The 19,132-nt window shown below is 43.2% G+C and overlaps 1 protein-coding gene across 1 annotated transcript in view; it reads left to right on the forward strand.

Moving 5' to 3' along the window:
- The window catches only part of dnah9l (dynein, axonemal, heavy polypeptide 9 like), a 95,051-nt gene that overhangs the window by 64,319 nt on the left and 11,600 nt on the right, over window positions 1-19,132 (forward strand). The window contains exons 52-70 of the mRNA XM_060918035.1: window positions 340-502; window positions 580-703; window positions 796-938; window positions 1,091-1,252; window positions 2,352-2,585; window positions 2,762-2,908; window positions 2,983-3,096; window positions 3,203-3,346; window positions 4,405-4,587; window positions 5,792-5,893; window positions 6,189-6,323; window positions 6,523-6,696; window positions 9,066-9,301; window positions 9,393-9,515; window positions 12,290-12,494; window positions 12,576-12,740; window positions 14,844-14,984; window positions 16,709-16,879; window positions 17,103-17,225. Coding sequence (XP_060774018.1) covers window positions 340-502; window positions 580-703; window positions 796-938; window positions 1,091-1,252; window positions 2,352-2,585; window positions 2,762-2,908; window positions 2,983-3,096; window positions 3,203-3,346; window positions 4,405-4,587; window positions 5,792-5,893; window positions 6,189-6,323; window positions 6,523-6,696; window positions 9,066-9,301; window positions 9,393-9,515; window positions 12,290-12,494; window positions 12,576-12,740; window positions 14,844-14,984; window positions 16,709-16,879; window positions 17,103-17,225 — 2,989 coding nt within the window. The remainder of the gene's footprint in view (window positions 1-339; window positions 503-579; window positions 704-795; window positions 939-1,090; window positions 1,253-2,351; window positions 2,586-2,761; window positions 2,909-2,982; window positions 3,097-3,202; window positions 3,347-4,404; window positions 4,588-5,791; window positions 5,894-6,188; window positions 6,324-6,522; window positions 6,697-9,065; window positions 9,302-9,392; window positions 9,516-12,289; window positions 12,495-12,575; window positions 12,741-14,843; window positions 14,985-16,708; window positions 16,880-17,102; window positions 17,226-19,132) is intronic.

Below are 19,132 nucleotides of genomic sequence, written 5' to 3' on the forward strand. Positions count from 1 at the left end.
GCGTTGCTGCTACACGTGTGTGTGTTTGTGTGTGCACGCAACCTAACTTGACGTGGCTCTCTTCCAACTGATTGGTTACGTGCGGTACTGTTTAGTTATGATTGGCTATTCGCGTGTCTGTCAAAACTTCGGACGAAGTAATTTTATTGAAGGCGTAGGCTTATCGTAGGCATATCGTACGTGTCTAATTTCTAATCGTAGAGATTTTATATCGTGAATAACATCGTAATCGTAAAATCGCCCAGCCCTACTTTCGATCCCTCTGTACATCCATCAGTACATAAAGCTATATGCCCATGCATTTATCCATTCAATTGTGCGCACGTGTGTGAGATTCAGATGCAGGATCAGCCGAATTCTGGAGGCTCCAGTGGGAAATGCGCTGCTTATTGGAGTAGGTGGCAGTGGGAAACAGAGTCTGTGTCGCCTGTCTGCCTTCCTCAGCATGCTTGAGGTCTTTCAAATCACTCTGCGCAAAGGCTATGGCATTGGAGACCTGAGGGTAACACACACATGCACACGCACACACTTCTTCAGTCTAATTTCACTCTCTGACCGTGTCTCTCTCTCTGTCTGCAGAGTGATATCGCTGGTCTCTACATTAAAGTAGGGGTGAAGAACATTGGCACAGTTTTCCTGCACACGGATGCTCAGATTCCTGATGAGCGGTTCCTCGTGCTGATCAACGACATGCTCGCGTCTGGTATCTTGAACCATTAATACTGAAACAGATTTTACAGCATAGCTACAGATATATACAGAAAACGATAGAACTGTGTATGTTTGTATGTGAAGGGGACATACCGGACCTGTTCACCGAAGAGGAGGTGGATATGATTGTGGCATCGATCCGTCTGGAACTCCGAGGCCTCGGCATGCTGGACGCACGAGAGAACTGCTGGAACTTTTTCATCGACCGTATACGCAGACAGCTCAAGGTCGAGGGAACAATAGCTGACCAGAACTCTTTGTTCTCAAATTGATTTATTTTGCTTTATTTTTTATTAAAAAAAAAAAACCAGTGCACATTTAATGTACATTATCATTTAATGTTATTTTTAAACTCTTGATGCTTGGTTGTGGATTTCAGGTGGTCCTGTGTTTCTCACCGGTGGGTTTCACTCTGCGCACACGGGCACGAAAATTTCCAGCTCTGGTGAACTGTACAGCCATCGACTGGTTCCATCCTTGGCCCCAGCATGCATTGCAGTCCGTCAGCAGAACCTTTATTAATAACATTCAAGGTCTTGAGGTAAGAAAGCGAGAGAGGACGGAGGAAAATTCATCAGCACGACGATAGCCCTGGTTATACAGTATATTTATTATTAGGTGCAGTGTATAGAGATCTTGCATGTGACGTCACAGCCGATCCAGATTGTGACAGACGCCATCTTGTCGGTCAAACGCCATATTTCCGCCTTCTACTTCTGCTTCTACCTTTTCTTCTGCAAAGCCCTACTATATACAATTCTACTACTGCGGCTACAAGCTCTCCCTACCTGTGCACGTTTATGTTGTTCGTCTGTACCGGACTTCAGTATCCACTACAACCGTATGGACTTACTGGACATTGGTTTCCAGCAGAAAATGACGGTTTGTAGCAATTTCCATCGCATGCACAACATTCCGGATGAGATAGCGAGACCAGCGGGGTCTCCGTGGATTGTTATCGGAAGCAAAGCGAAGGAGGCGGCGTCGGGAGAGGAAGCAAAAGCGAGGCTGCAGGCAGAGCCGGCCTGTTGACTAAGCTCAGAAAACAGCCACTCAAATCTCCACTGCTAAGCCTCTACCTCTCCAACGCCAGATCCATGGTAAACAAGACGGACGATTTGGAATTACAGCTGGAATTACCTTATTCTATTCTATAATCGGCTGGTCAGTGCAGTACTAGTAATACTTAAGTGACTTACCCATCCAATGAGGATTCTTGTTTACAAGATGCCACATCTGAGTCGCTGACAAATCCTGAATTTCTGTAAAGATAACTGTGCAGAGATTTATAAGCACGCAGTGCTTCACCACTGAACAGCGAGGGAAAGTTAATGAGGTAATTATACACGTCTGGGTATTCCTCTGGCAGTTCAAAATCCACTGACACGGTCGTGAAAACTCCATCCGGTAAGCCATAAGGGTCACTAATCTGTAGATCGTTTATTTTAGACATATATCTAGTTATCTGTTCATTAGAAAAATGAGCCGTGTAGTCCGTCGGTTGAAATTGATCCATTTTGTACACGAGTGCAGCAGTATTCAGCGGTGTTTTTTACCGACAAGATGGCGGCTGTTAACTTTCCGGTCACGTGACTGCAAGATCTCTATTGTGCATATACACATGCCTTGTGTTGTTTTAGCCTGCGGTGAAGGTGTCCATCAGTGAGTTCATCTCATACGCACATACGAGCGTTAACGAGGTGAGTGTGAAGTACCAGCAGAACGAGAAACACTTCAACTACACCACACCAAAGAGCTTCTTGGAGTTATTGAAGTTGTACAGCAACCTGCTGGCGACGAAAAGGAAAGAGCTGACTCAGAAGATAGAGCGGCTGGAGAACGGCCTGCAAAAACTTTTAACCACGGCTTCCCAGGTGACCGCCTTGTGCATTTATATGCAGTGTTTGTATAATTCATGCCTAAAGCCAAATTTATCCTCTTGTTTAACCCTGAAACCATGAGGGATGCAAGCTTTTGTTTTTACTCAACTGTATTTTTAGTTTCTCCCCGTTTCCTTTTCCCCCTCTGTGTTTCTCGTACTTGCTCTCAGGTGGAAGATCTAAAGGCTAAGCTAGCTCTGCAGGAAGTGGAGCTGCATCACCGAAACAGTGACACAGAGGCCCTCATTGCTAAAATAGGCCAGCAGACGGACAAGCTGAACCAGGAGAAGAGTGTCGCTGATGCAGAGGAACAGAGAGTGAGACACATACGCAGTAGAAATAAAGTATGCATATCAGGTAGATTGAGTAACACTTTTGCATGTATGTGCAGGTAGCAGCAATCCAGGCTGAGGTGACCAAGCAGCAGAAGGAGACTGAAGAGGACCTGGCTAAAGCCGAACCAGCCTTACAGGCAGCTAACACTGCTCTCAATACACTCAACAGGGTGAGTGCGTGTGTCCGGAAGAGAATGAGAGAGGCGAGAAAAAGGTGTACGTGACCAGTGAGAGCTCTTATATTGTCTTTACATCTGTATTGTACACTGTGTGCAGCTTAATCTAACAGAATTACGGACTTTCCCAAATCCGCCCGCGATCGTGACCAACGTGTTAGCGGCTGTGCTGGTGCTGCTGGCTCCGAGCGGACGCGTTCCTAAAGATCGCAGTTGGAAAGCCGCTAAAGTCATCATGAGCAAAGTGAGCAATACGTCTGCATTAGGGCTGTAACGATACACCCAACTCACGATTCGAATCGTATCGCGATTTTTGACCCACGATTCGATACGCCCACGATTTTTTTTAAAATGTTTTTTTAAAGTAGTAAATTTGACTTAACATTTACTTACTTACATTAACTATTTAATAACAAATAATTCAGACCACTGCAGAGAATGAGTAATATGTATGCAAAAATGAACAAATGTATATCCAAAGACTGTTTTATTTCTCAAAATAATACTGTTGAGCCGGAAGCTCTAGTTTTTTCGGTTCTGAAAAAGTCATTTTTCCAAATCGTGTAAATCCGTTAAGATTTTTTTTGGGGGGGTGGCTCTCTCACTATCTCACTCTCATAGGGCCAATGATTTTCTGTGATCGCGGAAAACAGATGGAAATTACGGAATTTTTATGGTGAAACATTGCTCGCGTGTCAAAATGTAACTGCCGCAGAAGGCTTCCGCCCAAGCAGACATGCCTTCAGTGTTGCCAGATATTGCTAACGTTTTCCACCCCAAAATATGTTCAAAACCAGCCAAAAAGCACCTAAACCCGCCCAATCTGGCAACACTGCATGCCTTTCCGGTCAAGTGATTGTGATTGGCTTGTGGCACACCTAGCCAGCCAATGAGCTGCTTGTTTACAGATTCGCTCCCCGCGTCGCAACCAGAATGGCGACCGCTTAAAAGAAACGAATGCTCTGCCAGTGGCGAGTGTGGACGTTGCGTGACTCGCAGAAGATTGTCGCAGGTCGGCGAAAAAACGACTTACTAATAGATATAAAAAAAATAAAAGTAATTTAAGTAAGTTTAAAATGTAATTTAAATAAAAAGTAAAGTATTCATAAATTGAAGTTTGGAAGCGCCTCTGTTTTTGGGCTGAGGAGAAGTTTGAAAGGGTGTACCGCGATTCTGCCTTCTTGTATCGCGATTTCGATACGCATATCGTTACAGCCCTAGTCTGCATGCATTCCTCGTATACAAAGCATTCCAAGCTGCAGCAGCTCTCCAGTGGTGTGTCTGTAAATGATTGTGTCACAGGTAGATGATTTCCTGCAGGCACTGGTTAACTTTGATAAAGAACACATTCCTGACGCTACGGTGCGAGTGCTGAGGGATGAATATCTGAGCGACCCAGATTTCAACCCGGAGTTTGTGCGTCTAAAGTCCTCGGCTGCAGCCGGACTGTGTGCTTGGGTGATCAACATCATACGGTTTCACGAGGTATTATGACACACAGTCGCACCAAACTGTAATTTGCTTAACAAACACATTTAGGAGCAATGCACACTTTTTTTTTTTTTTGCATTAACCTGTCCCAAAAATTATTTCCCATAAGTACAATATAATCATGTACAAACTCACTTAAAATGATTATATTTGAGTATTTTGAATATTCAGAGTTTGCTATATTATTGGTTGTTGATACTACAATACTATGCTTCTACATTTTTCCTCTACCAGTCTAGTTTTCATTCATTCATTCTCAAAGTGCATATTCTGGACCAATTTCGTAGGGTTTTTTTTAATATGAAAGTATGTCCCTTTACACACTCATCCAGAAGGGTAATTCTGCACAAGGCCGTCTGTCTACAGCAGAAAAAAATAAAATAACAAAACGCGTCTGGAAAAATCCCAAGGGAGTCTGGAGCCAGATTCGTGACGTTATCTGCGGAAGCGCCAGTAGGGTGCGCAAGCTTTGCACGGTTTCAGTGCACAGCCTGTGTAGACCAAGCGCTCCCATTTCTCTCTCATTGGGAAACGATGAGTGCTAATCCCATCATGATTGGTGTTGCTACACCCTCCTACGATACATCTGTTAACCATTTTAATAATTACGCGATAACGTTGAAGAAACTTGCAGAAAACCACCAGGTCGTTTTCTCATAAACAAACCAGCGCTGACGTAGGATTCAGAAGGAGGCGTCCCGCACGCGACGTCACGAAAATCAATGTTTGCCGGGAAATCCAAACGCCAAGTTTTTTCAGAGGTGGACCAATTCGCCTCAAATGGCTCGATTTCAACTGAATTTTTCTGGTATTGCGCAAGGTAAAAAAAATTGCACAAAATGTGACAGATATTTGACCAAAGTTTAATATAAAATAGGAGAATTCCATTGATCTCGCTCCTGAATTTGAACTGTGTCCTGTGATTTTGTCTCAGTGACTCTCCTCTTCTCTGTCTCCTGTGCTGCCCTCTGCAGATCTTTGTGAGTATGCACACATCAACACGTTTTTCTGCACAAATGCAAAATGAAACTGCAACAGGGAGATGTACAGAAAGCATGTTTAAAAACAAAATTTGCTCATATAGATGCATTTTGCATGCGTGTGATTTTATAGAATGTTATTAGCCTGCAGTCGATTGCAGATTGTTTTATTGAATTAATATTACATTTAATCTGTTAGATTTTGTGCGTGTGTACAGGTGTTCTGTGAGGTAGAGACAAAGAGGATGTGTCTCTCCCAAGCCAGTGCTGATCTGGTTGAGGCAGCAGAAAAACTGGAGATCATCAGGAAGAAACTTACAGTAAGGCTCTGTCTGATCATCTCTCTCTCTGTCTGTTCTGATCCCCTTCTCTCTCTCTCTCGGTCATTACAGGATGATGGTTCTCTAACTTTTTAAGGCAGGCCTTGGTTAAAATATAAGCTACCTTCATGATACATTTTTAAGATTATCTTGTAAAAATGATAAAGAACTCTTTAAAATGCATTGGTCTCTTTTGAAAGACAACACATTAAAATGTTTGTTCTACTCTGGGTGTTCTTGTTCTTTTGGCAAACGTGGAAGAGACCTAGCTAGAAGTGTGTATGCGTGTGTTTAGGAGTTGGACAGTAGCCTGGACACACTGACTGCAGCGTTTGAAAAGGCCACCTCTGAGAAGCTGCGCTGTCAAGAAGAGGTGAATCGCACCAATAAAACCATCCAACTGGCCAACCGCCTAGTCAAGGGCCTGGAGGTGTGTGTGTATATACATATATGCATGGAAAATATGCCTGCGTTGTGTGTTACATAATGTGCCGCTTGACAATTTCACCCAGGGAATAGACTGTTTGGTTGTCATGCATTAATATATATAAATTTTTTTCAATGTGGACATGTATGTTGATTGTTGCAATGTGTAGAATGTGTTTATGCTCTCCTGTGCGTGTGTGCAGTCGGAGAATGTGCGCTGGGCACACACTGTAGCTCAGTACCGGGAGCAGGAGGCGACCCTCTGTGGAGATGTTCTCCTCACAGCAACCTTCATCTCCTACGCTGGTTCCTTTTCCAAAAGATACAGACATGAGCTCCTGCACAACCTCTGGATGCCATACCTGCGCACGCAGAAGGTGTGTACACGTGCGTCCGATTGTTACGTTGTGTTACATCGTTCTTTTAACATGGTAGCCGCGGGGTCTTAAAAGTCTTAAATTGCTTTGCTCAAGTCTTAATTTTTTAAACAAAGGTCTTAAATTTACTCCTACTATTCTACAATGTGAAAACGTGGGTTTTGCGTAACATCAGTGAATTTCTTGGAGTATGCGCAAAGAAAGAAACAATATTGATACATTTTCACGCCGGCGCAATCGTCGGAGTCCGTGGTGGAGAGGAGACTCCGCAAATCGCAGCATGGGGAAGTGTCGTTTTAATCAGCAGTGGCTTTCAGATGAAGGATATCGTGATTGGGTGAGGGAGGTTCCTGGAAGCGACGTTGAAGCAAGATGCTGTGTTTGTCGAAAGACCTTCAAGTTGTCCACTATAGGTCATTTCACTTTAGAGTCTCACATGAAGAGCTCAAAGCACATTGCATCTGCCCGCCACCAGCCCATCGCTCAGTTCTGCACGGTAGAGGTCTGCGCGGGTCGGATTTTTCAGTCCCGCTCCCGCCCGCGCCTACCATATTTTGTCCCGCTCCCGCCCGCAAATCCCGCATGATGCAGACGTTCGCGTTATTTCTCAGGAAAGTTCTTGTCTTGACACAACGTGATGGTGCCCCGCCCCCTACTTTGAGTGGATTTGAGCATAAATATCTACAGCTCACGTTTGTTATTGTTTACCTTGTTTCTGAATTCAGCATGTAGTATCTCTAATAATAATAATTAGTGCTGTCAAATGATTAAAATATTTAATCGCAAATCGCACATTTTTATCACATGAGAAACCATTGTAATTCTCTGATCAGCATAAATAAATTGAATGGGCTTGCTTTGTACCAATTTTTTTTTATTTTTATTGCAAAGCAGAGCTAGTAAAAGAAGTGAATTGATTTACTGCTTGCGTTAGTCTACAACTTTAATCAGAGAGACAGGTTACACAGTGACGGTAGGCTTGACTCAATGCTATCCCAGAAATCCTTCCTGTAATATGCAAATTTGACCGCCTCTGATTGGACAGCCAAATTTGCATATTACAGGAAGGATTTCTGGGATAGCATTGAGTCAAGCCTACCGTCACTGTGTAACCTGTCTCTCTGGTTAAAGTTGTAGACTAACGCAACAAGTAAATCAATTCACTCATGGTTCTCTTGCTAGCTGGGTGTGAATTGCGAGTCATTAGAGTGATCAATGGCAAGTTTAAGATGCCATTTCTCACTCAATCTGGCAATCTGACTTTCTCTGCAAATTTAGGCATCTTAAAATGTTTTTATTAATGCCAAGTAAAATATCCAGCACAAATTATATATGATAGACATAAATTAATAATTTATAAATTTTATTTCAAGCACGTTTTTAGTTAGCGGGACTGCAGCTTATCACCGCTCCCACCCGCGCGCGCATATGTGCACTTCCGGTCCCGTCCGCGCCCGCAATGAGCTTTCAAAATTTGTCCCGCGCCGCACTGCTTTGTGGCGGGTCCCGCGGGACTCCCGCGGGAGTGCAAGGCTCTACTGCACGGTTCAATCTCCGCATGCACCTGGAGTTGGCACTAGCACCACTGTCGAACGTCAGCAGCATCAGCCAAGCCAGGCATCATCGGCAAGGCTAGCAACAACACAAGGGCCGAGCAGTGGCATGATGGGTGTCGGTGGAACCCCGACACTTTGGGCAAAGGTGCTCTGGATTTTAAAAACAATTACGGAACACCACTCGTACAGCTCGAATGAGGGCATAAGCGAACTCTTTAAGGCTATGTTCCCAGACTCGGAAGTCGCTACAACGTTCTCCTGTGGAAAAAACAAAACGTCTTACAGAACAAAATTCGGTCTTGCTCCTTATATAACGAAGGAGTTGGTCAAAGACGTTAATGAGGCAAGTGGTGGATTCGTCGTAATGTTCGACGAAAGTCTTAACAAGACGACGAAAAGTAAACAAATGGACATCCACCTCCGGTACTGGAGTGGCGACCGTGTGAACTCCAGATATATCTTGGCTCCCAGTTTATGGGTCACGCAAAAGCTGAAGACCTACTGAAACATTTTAAAGTACGGTAAGTGTTTTCTTTTTATCAAGCTTGGTTAATTAAAGTAGGTGTAGGTACAGTTGTGTTATTTTTATCATAGGTTTATCACAGTTGAATGTGAAGATTCGACAAGCAATGCACATAATGACTTTAAGTCTATAACTTTTATAATAAAAGTATTTTTACTTGAAACATTTGTCATTATTGGGAATTTGATCTAGTGTTCTACGACCGCATAATGGTCGTAGAACACTACGGTCTTAAATTTATGGTGGGGAAACCCTGTTTAATAATACACTCTCTTTTCCGTCCGTCTCAGGTTCCTGTTCCTATGACCGAGGGTCTGGATCCTATCTCCATGCTCACCGATGACGCTACAGTGGCGAAGTGGAATAATGAAGGTTTGCCCGGCGATAAGATGTCTACCCAGAATGCAACCATCCTGTTGAACTGCGAGAGGTGGCCTCTTCTCATTGACCCTCAACTGCAGGGCATCAAGTGGCTCAAGAGTCGCTATGGTAGCAGCCTCTGGGTTGTCAACCTGGGGCAGAAGGGGTGAGTGGGCATGGCTGAGAAGGAAATCATTGTGACGGTATGCAAGCATGGTTGTGTGTTTGTGTTCATGCCTACCTGTGTGTGTGTGTAGGTACGTTGATGTAATCGAGCAGGCGGTAGTAACAGGAGAACCTGTATTGATTGAGAACCTAGAGGAGACTATTGACCCAATCATTGATCCACTGTTGGGTCGCCACACCATTAAAAAGGGCAGGTGAGAGATCTCACACGCACATGGCTGCAGTTCGCATATCAAAGGGGCATGCACAGGCTCGGTCTTGGCGGCAGCTTCCAACACGCAGTCGGGTCCCTAGAGGGCACAAATTCTTTGCACGTAGTGTAGGAGCACCTAGAGGTCACTTTATCTAATTTTCTCACATCTAGGGGAGCCTATAGGGCACTGCATCTCATTGCCTTCATTGGAAGGACACACTGATACTTCATCATGCCGCTGCACCCTAGAGAGCATTTCGTCACTTTTTTTTTTTTTTTTTTGTTGAAGGGCAGCCAGTAGCGACAATGCTGAGAACTGAACACTAGCATGACTGCTGCAAGGAAACTCTCGACAGTATTAAACAGGGATCCCAGACGTCCGCTATTTAGCAGAATTCCGCTATTTTTCTGTGGTGGTGTTTTTTTTTTTTTTTTAAATCTCTTGTATATCCGTTAAAAATATGTTTGTTTAGCGATGTTTTTGTCAGCTTCGTTTGTTCTCGTTGACATTCGGGAACACTCGGAAGTTAAATTGATGTAAATACCGCGAGACTGTACGCCATAGAACGAGAAAATAATATGGCTGCGCCCATTTGCTAGAAAACGTGTTTTAACTCCGTTCGTGCTTTTGTTTCTAATGTGATGAACTTAATTCAATATGTCGTGGAAAAAAAGATATCCTCCATAAAAGAGATAGCGGAACAGTGTCTGGGTTAGAAGAAGTATATTCTTCAAAGCTACATTTTCATCTAATTTTTTTAAATAATTTTTTTTGCCACTTATGTCATTGATTATAAAATATGGCATCAAATAGATACACATTATTGTTAAATTCTGTTGCTTTTCTATGTTAAATCTATGTAAAAAATGTGTTCTTTAGCATCTTTAAATGTTAAAATCTCAACAGCTTCAGGGGGCAAAGTCCCCTGTACCCCCAGCAGGGGCGCTGCCCTGCACCCCGCAAGGGGCTTACAGCCCCCTTGACCCCTGCTGATAGTAGGGGTGGGCGATATGTATCGTCTGCGATGTCACCGTGAATGTTGTTTTGACGATGTGTAATTTTGCATTATCGAGTTTTTTTAATTAAGCCGCCAAAAATCAATACAGAGCGGAGCAGACCCGGCGCCAGACACGGACTGACGGACGGGCCTTGAATTGCTTTGGGGAGGGCACACATTTTATACGCCAAGCCAGGGCAACACAACTGTTTCTAGCAACCCAGGAGAGCAGCACAGACATGACAAGTTAAATATTCTAAGAAACCTATAAAGCAACCAAAACAACTTTCCAAAATGTATCAAACATTGCTCAGCATATTAAAAGTTTTTTTTTTTTTTTTGCTCCGCTGGCCTCACAACGCACAAAGCTGATTTCGGGTATCTACCGGAAGATGTCGTGATATGATCCCGTCCAGCAATAAAACGTGATTGGCTGAGACAGCTGCTGATTTACCCAGATACCATCTGAAGAAAAAATGCGATTGGTTCATTCCATGTCATTAACCCATTGGTTCCCAAGAAATATTAGTCCACGTTTATAGCAATGATCCAGAAATTATTACTAGTGTTTCTGTACTCACGGATAATAATGAATGAACCGATCAGCCGATTTCGAATAGTTTCAATACATTTTAAATTGAGCACATTTTTCTTTATTATTGTTATACTGAAAAACTTAGACTTGTAGTTTACGTTTTTTTTTTGAGGGGGGGAAAAAAAACAAAGAAGCAGCTGTGACGGGCTCCTATCAGGCCAAGTGCTGTCACTCGCCGGCCACTTTCAGGCATCTTTTTCGGATTAGTGAGACCAGACCCTCTGAACATGAATGGGAAGATATCAATACTGGACTCTGTGAAAACTAACGGTCGCGAAGAGCATATGATTGAAATCGCCATGAAAAGTTGATTATACTTGAGTGTTAGGTTGGTTCTCATGACTCAGAAAAAGCTTTAAAATCCACTTTTCTCGTGGATTATTTTGACACTGCGCAGGCGCAGTACTTCTATAACAGCAGGAGAGGGACAGCGGAGCACGAAGCTGCAAGATGATTGGAAAGCTGTTGGTTCAGATCGACATATGATTGGTTGTTGGCAGTGGAACAGGCGGGATATTTGCAGACCCGTACTGCCGTCAGAGACGGTTGATTAGAATGTTTGCTGCCGTTATGAACTGTCAATTGAATTATTCATTTTTATTAATTTAAAGTTGTTTAAGAAAATAAATATGGCTTTTCCTTAAATACTTGTCACTGCAATGATTCTTTTAGTCATTGTAATTATTGTAATCTTTAAGCAAGTGTTTTTTTTTTAAAATATCGTCAAAATATCGTTATCGTTAAAATCCTAAAAAATATCGAGATATTATTTTTTGCCCATATCGCCCACCCCTAGCTGATAGTTTCTTACATTCCTCTATTTTTTTCAATTACTGCTGGGATCCCTGATTAAATAAGCTAAGCATCGTTTCCTTTGCCATGCTCAACCTTAGGCAAAACTTTTGTCTGGTGAGCAGAATTATGGCCTTGAGAAGCGTAAACGTGATGCTCCGTTCAAACAAGTGTCGTCTTCTAAATGGGACAGTCCCAATGTGCTGTTTAGCTTGGCCGCTCGCTCGTGAATGTAACTCAGAAGTGCTGACGCTGTTTTGACGCATCTGCAATAACAGTGTAGTGCATGTCCAGTATCAGGGTACACTGTTTCCACATGGTTTATAATCTTAAATCTGTCCACTATAAGAAACAACCTTCAGCACTTTCTCTGTCTTGCGCTCTTTCTAGGTATATAAAAGTGGGGGATAAGGAGTGTCTGTTCCACCCTAAGTTCCGGCTCATTCTGCATACTAAAATGGCCAACCCACACTATAAGCCGGAGATCCAGGCTCAGACCACGCTTATTAACTTCACTGTGACTCGGGACGGCCTGGAGGACCAACTCCTCGCTGAGGTCGTCAACCTGGAGAGACCTGACCTCGAGCACTTCAAGGTAATAGTGGATGCACGTTTTAGATGTTTCCTCAAGCATGTGTGTATGTATACAAGTTTACGTGTCTTGATGCATGCGCAGTCCGAGTTGACGAAGCAGCAGAACACGTTTAAAATCGAGCTAAAGCAGCTGGAGGACGAGCTGCTGACCCGACTCTCAGCTGCTGAAAGTAACTTCCTGGGTGACAACATGCTGGTGGAGAAACTGGAAAGCACCAAGCACACAGCAGCCGAGATCGAGATGAAGGTAGTGAACTTCTGATCAGCGTAACAATATATGGCCTAATGAGCTGTTGCCATGGAGTCACGTCTGTCGTCCACAATTCAGTTAAATCGTGTCTCCTCTGTCAGTTCTCCACAGATTTCCGTTCTGATTGTTTTTGTTTGAAAGAACTCATCACTCCGCACAAAACTTGGTTGTTGTTTTGTCAAAAAAATTTTTTTTCCTTTCCTAATTAGGCCAAATTAATGAATTTTCCGTAGAATTGTATCTCCGCTCTCATTTCTCATCCGATTCCAGTTCTGATCTATGTTTTGGGTAGATCTTGGTCGTTTGTTGATTTTCGGTTAAATCGTGTCTCCGTCCTCCTTCAGTTCCCAACGGGTTTCAGTTCCGATTTGTTTTATTTAAAAGAACTCGACCTTCTGCACAACACTTGGTCGTTGTATTGTCAACGTTTTGCTAAGAAATTAGTAATTAGGACGACTTAACACATTTTATTCCGACTAGAGTTGTATCTCCTCTCTTATTTATCATGCGAATTCAGTTCCGATCGACGTTTTGGGTCGATCTTCTCTTGGGGAACAAAATTTAGTCCTTTGTTGATTTTCCTGTTGTAAACAGCTTGCCGTGGAGGCTGGTCCTCTGTCACATTTCAGTTCTGTTTGATGGTTTTGGTCGTCATGGTTGTTTTGATGGCGGGCCAGATGAGCTCCTACATCCTTGATGTTCTGGTTATTTTGAATGATAGAAAGACTGTTCTTGGTTAGCCTGGGCCCGCCCATCCTAAGTGTGACGCAACACGAGGGCCTGTTGCGAGCTTAGCCTGGGAAATCCCATGCTGCTTTGCACAATCGTTCCGATCTGAAAAGACAGCATGGAAACTATGGTCTAAAGGCTCGCCTGAGTTAGGGAGCCAATCAGAGAGTGGGGAGGGGTGGAAAGACGGTGACGTGTACTACTCGACAAACGGAAGCTTGTAGTTTATTTGGGACTGTTTACGGATCACATTTAAGATGGCGGCGAGCGATACGAACCAAACTTTCGATCAAGCTTTAGACACTGTTCTGAATTTTTTGAATTATTTTTGTTTTGCCTTCTCTTCTTCGCCTCTTCGTCGCTCTAACTACGTCACCGGGTACAACTGCCATGATTGGCCATGGGCTACGTATACGCCAAATGATAGACATTCGCAACGTCCAATAAACGGCCGTTGACAATCGTAAACCACACCTCCCCTACGAGAAATTCAGTAGGCGGATTCCAGACCATATTTCACTTGTGATATGGTCTGGTGTTAACCAGACTATTGCGAGCTTAGTCTGGCAAGGCAAGCTATCTCCAGCTCTTCCAAGCTCCCGAAAAATCGGGAGCCAATCAACTTTGAGCATCTCCAACGGCCCTGGGTAGAGGCGTGTTCAAGGCAGTGACGTAGTAGAACTGCGACCGGAAGCGCTTCATTCACTAGAAACATTACGAACATGGAGCAGCGGCAAGCCTTTGACACAGCGGTAGATGCTGTATTGAAAGCATTCAACGAGAAGTTCTCATTGAAAACGGAGCAAAGAGCAGCCCTGGAGGTATTTATCTTCTTCCTGTTACTCAAGCAGTTTCCGTCGCGTCACATACGTCAGAGGAAAGAGTGATGTGATTGGTTTAAGCTTCGTCACAGCCTTTTCTGGCTTCGACCAGTAGCAAACTGAGGCATTTCAGGGAGGCGGGTCAACCACGCCTTTGGGAAACGGTTGGGCTTAATATCTTTGCCAGACCAAATGCTCGCAGAGCTTTGAAGTCGCGTTAGCCAGACTAGTTCTTGGTACTTTACTGTGTGTTGTCCTGATTCGTGAGGTTTCCCCGAGAACGCGGCCCACGAGAAAAGGACATGTGCTCAAATACATACATACTTATTCACTCGGCAGTTTAGAGTAATGTTAACTTGCAAAGTGTTTTGACTCCAGTAATATGTTTTTGTTGTTCAGCTTGAATGAGTTACAATCTGTTCATTCAAACTGTGCTTTGACTCTCATTTAGAAAGACCTTCAGCCTCTTGTTTGCTTTGTTTTACACGTGTTTAGTGCTCTATTTTGCACGGCGGTTCAGTATGCTCTATCGACTGTGCGTGTTGTGCAGGTATTAGAGGCCAAGGTCAATGAGGTGAAGATAAATGAAGCTCGTGAGCACTACAGGCCCGTGGCAGCACGATCGTCTCTCCTCTACTTTATCATCAACGACCTCAACAAGATCAACCCCATGTATCAGTTCTCGCTCAAGGTCTGTCCTCCTGTGCTCGTGTGTGTGTTCGCTCACACGCGTGTCTTTATTGCAATGAATGAACACAGAATTTTGCTCACTATTTATGGAAATCAAATTCACCCTGATTGTAATTGACGAGTTGTATGAACACAGGTTTTGTCCAGTGTCTGTTATTATTGTAGCTAAATAAAAAGTGTTTATCTCAGCCAAAATCTTCCACATATGTGGCAGATCACAGAATCCAGGGACACATGTCGGCCCGGGGGCATTTTGAGTTATTGACAGATTCAGAAAGTACAGTTTCTAAGCTTTCCAATGATGCCTTCCATGTGGAGATCTGACAATATTTGAAGAATGTGTGGCCTTTTGAAAGTGTATACTACTTAAAACAGAAAAGGGAGAAAATCGCCCTCAAAGTTTTCCATCTCAGCTACTCTGGGTGCAGGGCGGGCACATAATGGTGCTCATTTGCATGACATTAAGGAAAGCCCTACCCCCTACGAGCTAGCACGATACTACTTTCATGTAAACAAAGATCACCACGTCAATTTTCCTTCCATGCAAAGTATGCCCAACACAATTATGAAGTGCAAAAATAAGTCCTAAAGTATACTTTAACGTTTTGTGGTTGAAAAATTACTCACACCGTAAGAAAGAAAGATAGCACGATGATGACACAACTAACACAACACTAGTTTCATGTAAAGCCTCGGTCACAACCGGCCGTACAGTACAGTGCAAAAAACGCAAGAAACACACGGAGAGCGCGCGTGTGATGTGCTGATTTTCGAGCCGCAGACCGGCCGCAGAGGTTCTTTGTCATGTCAAACAAACTCTACGGGCGCTTACAGTTTTTTCAGGTTGCAAGACAAACTTACGGCCAACGCGCGTCTTTCTCCGTGAACAAAAAAAAAAACCGCAGCGATTTGGGAAATGCCAAAAATCACACGGCCAAAAAATCGTACGTCCGGTTGTGACCTAGGCTTAACCAAACCACAACACTCTCCGTTACATGCAAAAATAACCACACAGCCTTAGGTTAATAAACTCACCCCATCAGAAAGAGAAACGGCGCCTTGCACACACCAATGCCTCCGATGGAATGTAATCCTAGAACGGTCCGTGTATCATCCGATCATTCAAGTATTCCATTCAATCAATCTGGAAAACGAGGTTGCGTTTTGTTTTTTTTTTGCTAGAAATGGTGATCTCCGATGTGTGTCAGCTCCTCTGTGCTCTGTTTAGTAACTCATTCCATAGTGAAATCACACGCCTGTATGCAGTTAAGTAGCCATGCGCTCAGCTCGGATCATACAGCTGATTCGTGGAAAAAAAAAAACAAAAGACTTAAATCATCATGTGAATGGCCCATATGGTAATTTAGCCACACCCCCCAGCAGGCTACAGTCCTGACAAAAACGAGACAATTTGCAACAAAAAATGTATGCTTTTCCAACAAAACAATCTATTATCTGAAATACTGATTACATTCTTCAAGATCTCAACTTGCACATGATGGAAAAAAAAACAATCACAAATTTAAAAAAAAAATGCTTCTTTTGCGATTATCTCGGATTCGTTTCGGCCGACATGCGTCCCTGGATTCGGTGAGGGGTCACATACGCATGCACAAATTTAAGTTCAGAATGGAGCTGCGATTCGTATAACCAGCTTTCTGGTTGTGTATTGTGCAGAACGATTTCTTTTAAATGCATCCATTTGTCCATGTATCCTGTGCGCAGGCATTTGACGTGGTTTTCCGTAAGGCAGTGCAGAACGCCGAGCTGTGCGCTGATGTTAAGACTCGCGTTCACACGCTCATTGACTGCATCACTTTCTCCACCTTTAACTACATCAACAGAGGCCTGTTCGAGAGAGATAAGCTCACCTTCACAGCTCAGCTCACCTTTCAGGTAGCACACCATGCCTGTGCCTCGATGCTAAATATAAGTGAAAGATAAAAATACCATATCGGTGCGGCTCATGGTTTGAGGGTATGAATGTGAAGGGCACAAAGATGGCTTTTTTTTTTTTGGCTAGGTAAGAGTTTCACTGTAGTGTGAGAAATGTGTTTAGGTGCTGTGGAGGAAAATGGTGTGCGAGTAAGTGACAAACGCATGTTTGTGTGTGTTTCAGTTGTTACTGATGAATAAGGAGATTGTTATGCAAGAGTTGGATTTCCTCTTGCGCTTCAATATTGACCACAGTTACATCAGTCCTGTTGACTTCCTCTCGAACTCTGCCTGGAGTGCCATTAAGGTACCACACACCGGTTTCAGTTTGTCATGTCATATCTCACCCTCAGGTAAAAGGACGATTAGTAGAGTGACCAGACGTCCCACGATTCCTGAGACAGTCTGGTGTTTCTGCTTCATTTAAGGTGTTCGGATGTCTTTTTCAGAACGTTTGTTTACTCTGTGTAGGCCGTGAGCAGGTAAGAGGCTGTACTCCAGGCATCAAAGCTGCTTGAACCGAGAGCTGAATTTTCTACACATGGTGCAGAGATGTAGCATATTAACACAAAAATGTAAAGATGAGGAGTATTACTCCTCACTGGATGCTTATTAACTTCCTTCTGCTTAACTCTGACAAGACTGAAGTACTAGGACCACATGCAGCTAGCATTACCCGGATAGCTTTCTTTCATCTCAGAAATATTGCTAAGATAAGAAATTTACTGTTACTACATGACGCGGAAAAAATACTTAATGCTTTCATTACCTCCAGGTTGGATTATTGTAATGCCTTACTGTCTGGATAAACAAGCTCCAGTTAGTTCAAAATGCAGCAGCGAGAGTCCTTACTAGAACTAGAAAATATGACCACATCACGCCTGTCTTATCCACGCTGCACTGGCTCCCAATCAAATTTCCTATTGATTATAAAGTACTACTATTGACCTTTAAAGCACTGAATGGTCTCGCACCACAGCACCTGAGTGAACTTCTGCTCCTCTATGACCTGCCTTAGATCAAAAGGTGCAGGCTATCTGCTGGTACCTCGTATAGAGATCTTGCAGTCACGTGACTGGAAAGTACACAGCCGCCATTTTGTCGGTAAAAAACACCGCTGAATACTGCTGCACTCGTGTACAAAATGGATAAATTTCAACCGACGGACGACACGGCTCATTTTTCTAATGAACAGATAATTTTATATATATATATATGTCTAAAATAAACGACCTACGGATTAGTGACCCTTATGGCTTACCGGATGGAGTTTTCACGACCGTGTCAGTGGATATTAGGGCTGTAACGATACACCCAACTCACGATTCGATTCGTATCGCGATTTTTGACCCACGATTCGATACGCCCACGATTTTTTAAAAAATGTTTTTTTTAAAGTAGTAAATTTGACTTATTAACATTTACTTACTTACATTAACTATTTAATAACAAATAATTCAGACCACTGCAGAGAATGAGTAATATGTATGCAAAAATGAACAAATGTATATCCAAAGATTGTTTTATTTCTCAAAATAATACTGTTGAGCCGGAAGCTCTGTTTTTTTCGGTTCTGAAAAAGTCATTTTTCCAAATTGTGTAAATCCGTTAAGATTTTTTTTTGGGGGGGGCTGTCTCACTCTCATAGGGCCAATGATTTTCTGTGATCGTGGAAAACAGATGGAAATTACGGAATTTTTATGGTGAAACATTGCTCGCGTGTCAAAATGTAACTGCCGCAGAAGGCTTCCGCCCAGGCAGACATGCCTTCAGTGTTGCCAGATATTGCTAACGTTTTCCACCCCAAAATATGTTCAAAACCAGCCAAAAAGCACCTAAACCCGCCCAATCTGGCAACACTGCATGCCTTTCCGGTCAAGTGATTGTGATTGGCTTGTGGCACACCTAGCCAGCCAATGAGCTGCTTGTTTACAGATTCGCTCCCCGCGTCGCAACCAGAATGGCGACCGCTTAAAAGAAACGAATGCTCTGCCAGTGGCGAGTGTGGACGTTGCGTGACTCGCAGAAGATTGTCGCAGGTCGGCGAAAAAACGACTTACTAATAGATATAAAAAAATAAAAGTAATTTAAGTAAGTTTAAAATGTAATTTAAATAAAAAGTAAAGTATTCATAAATTGAAGTTTGGAAGCGCCTCTGTTTTTGGGCTGAGGAGAAGTTTGAAAGGGTGTACCGCGATTCTGCCTTCTTGTATC

This window comes from Neoarius graeffei, chromosome 4, assembly GCF_027579695.1.
Source record: "Neoarius graeffei isolate fNeoGra1 chromosome 4, fNeoGra1.pri, whole genome shotgun sequence".
Lineage (NCBI taxonomy): Eukaryota > Metazoa > Chordata > Actinopteri > Siluriformes > Ariidae > Neoarius > Neoarius graeffei.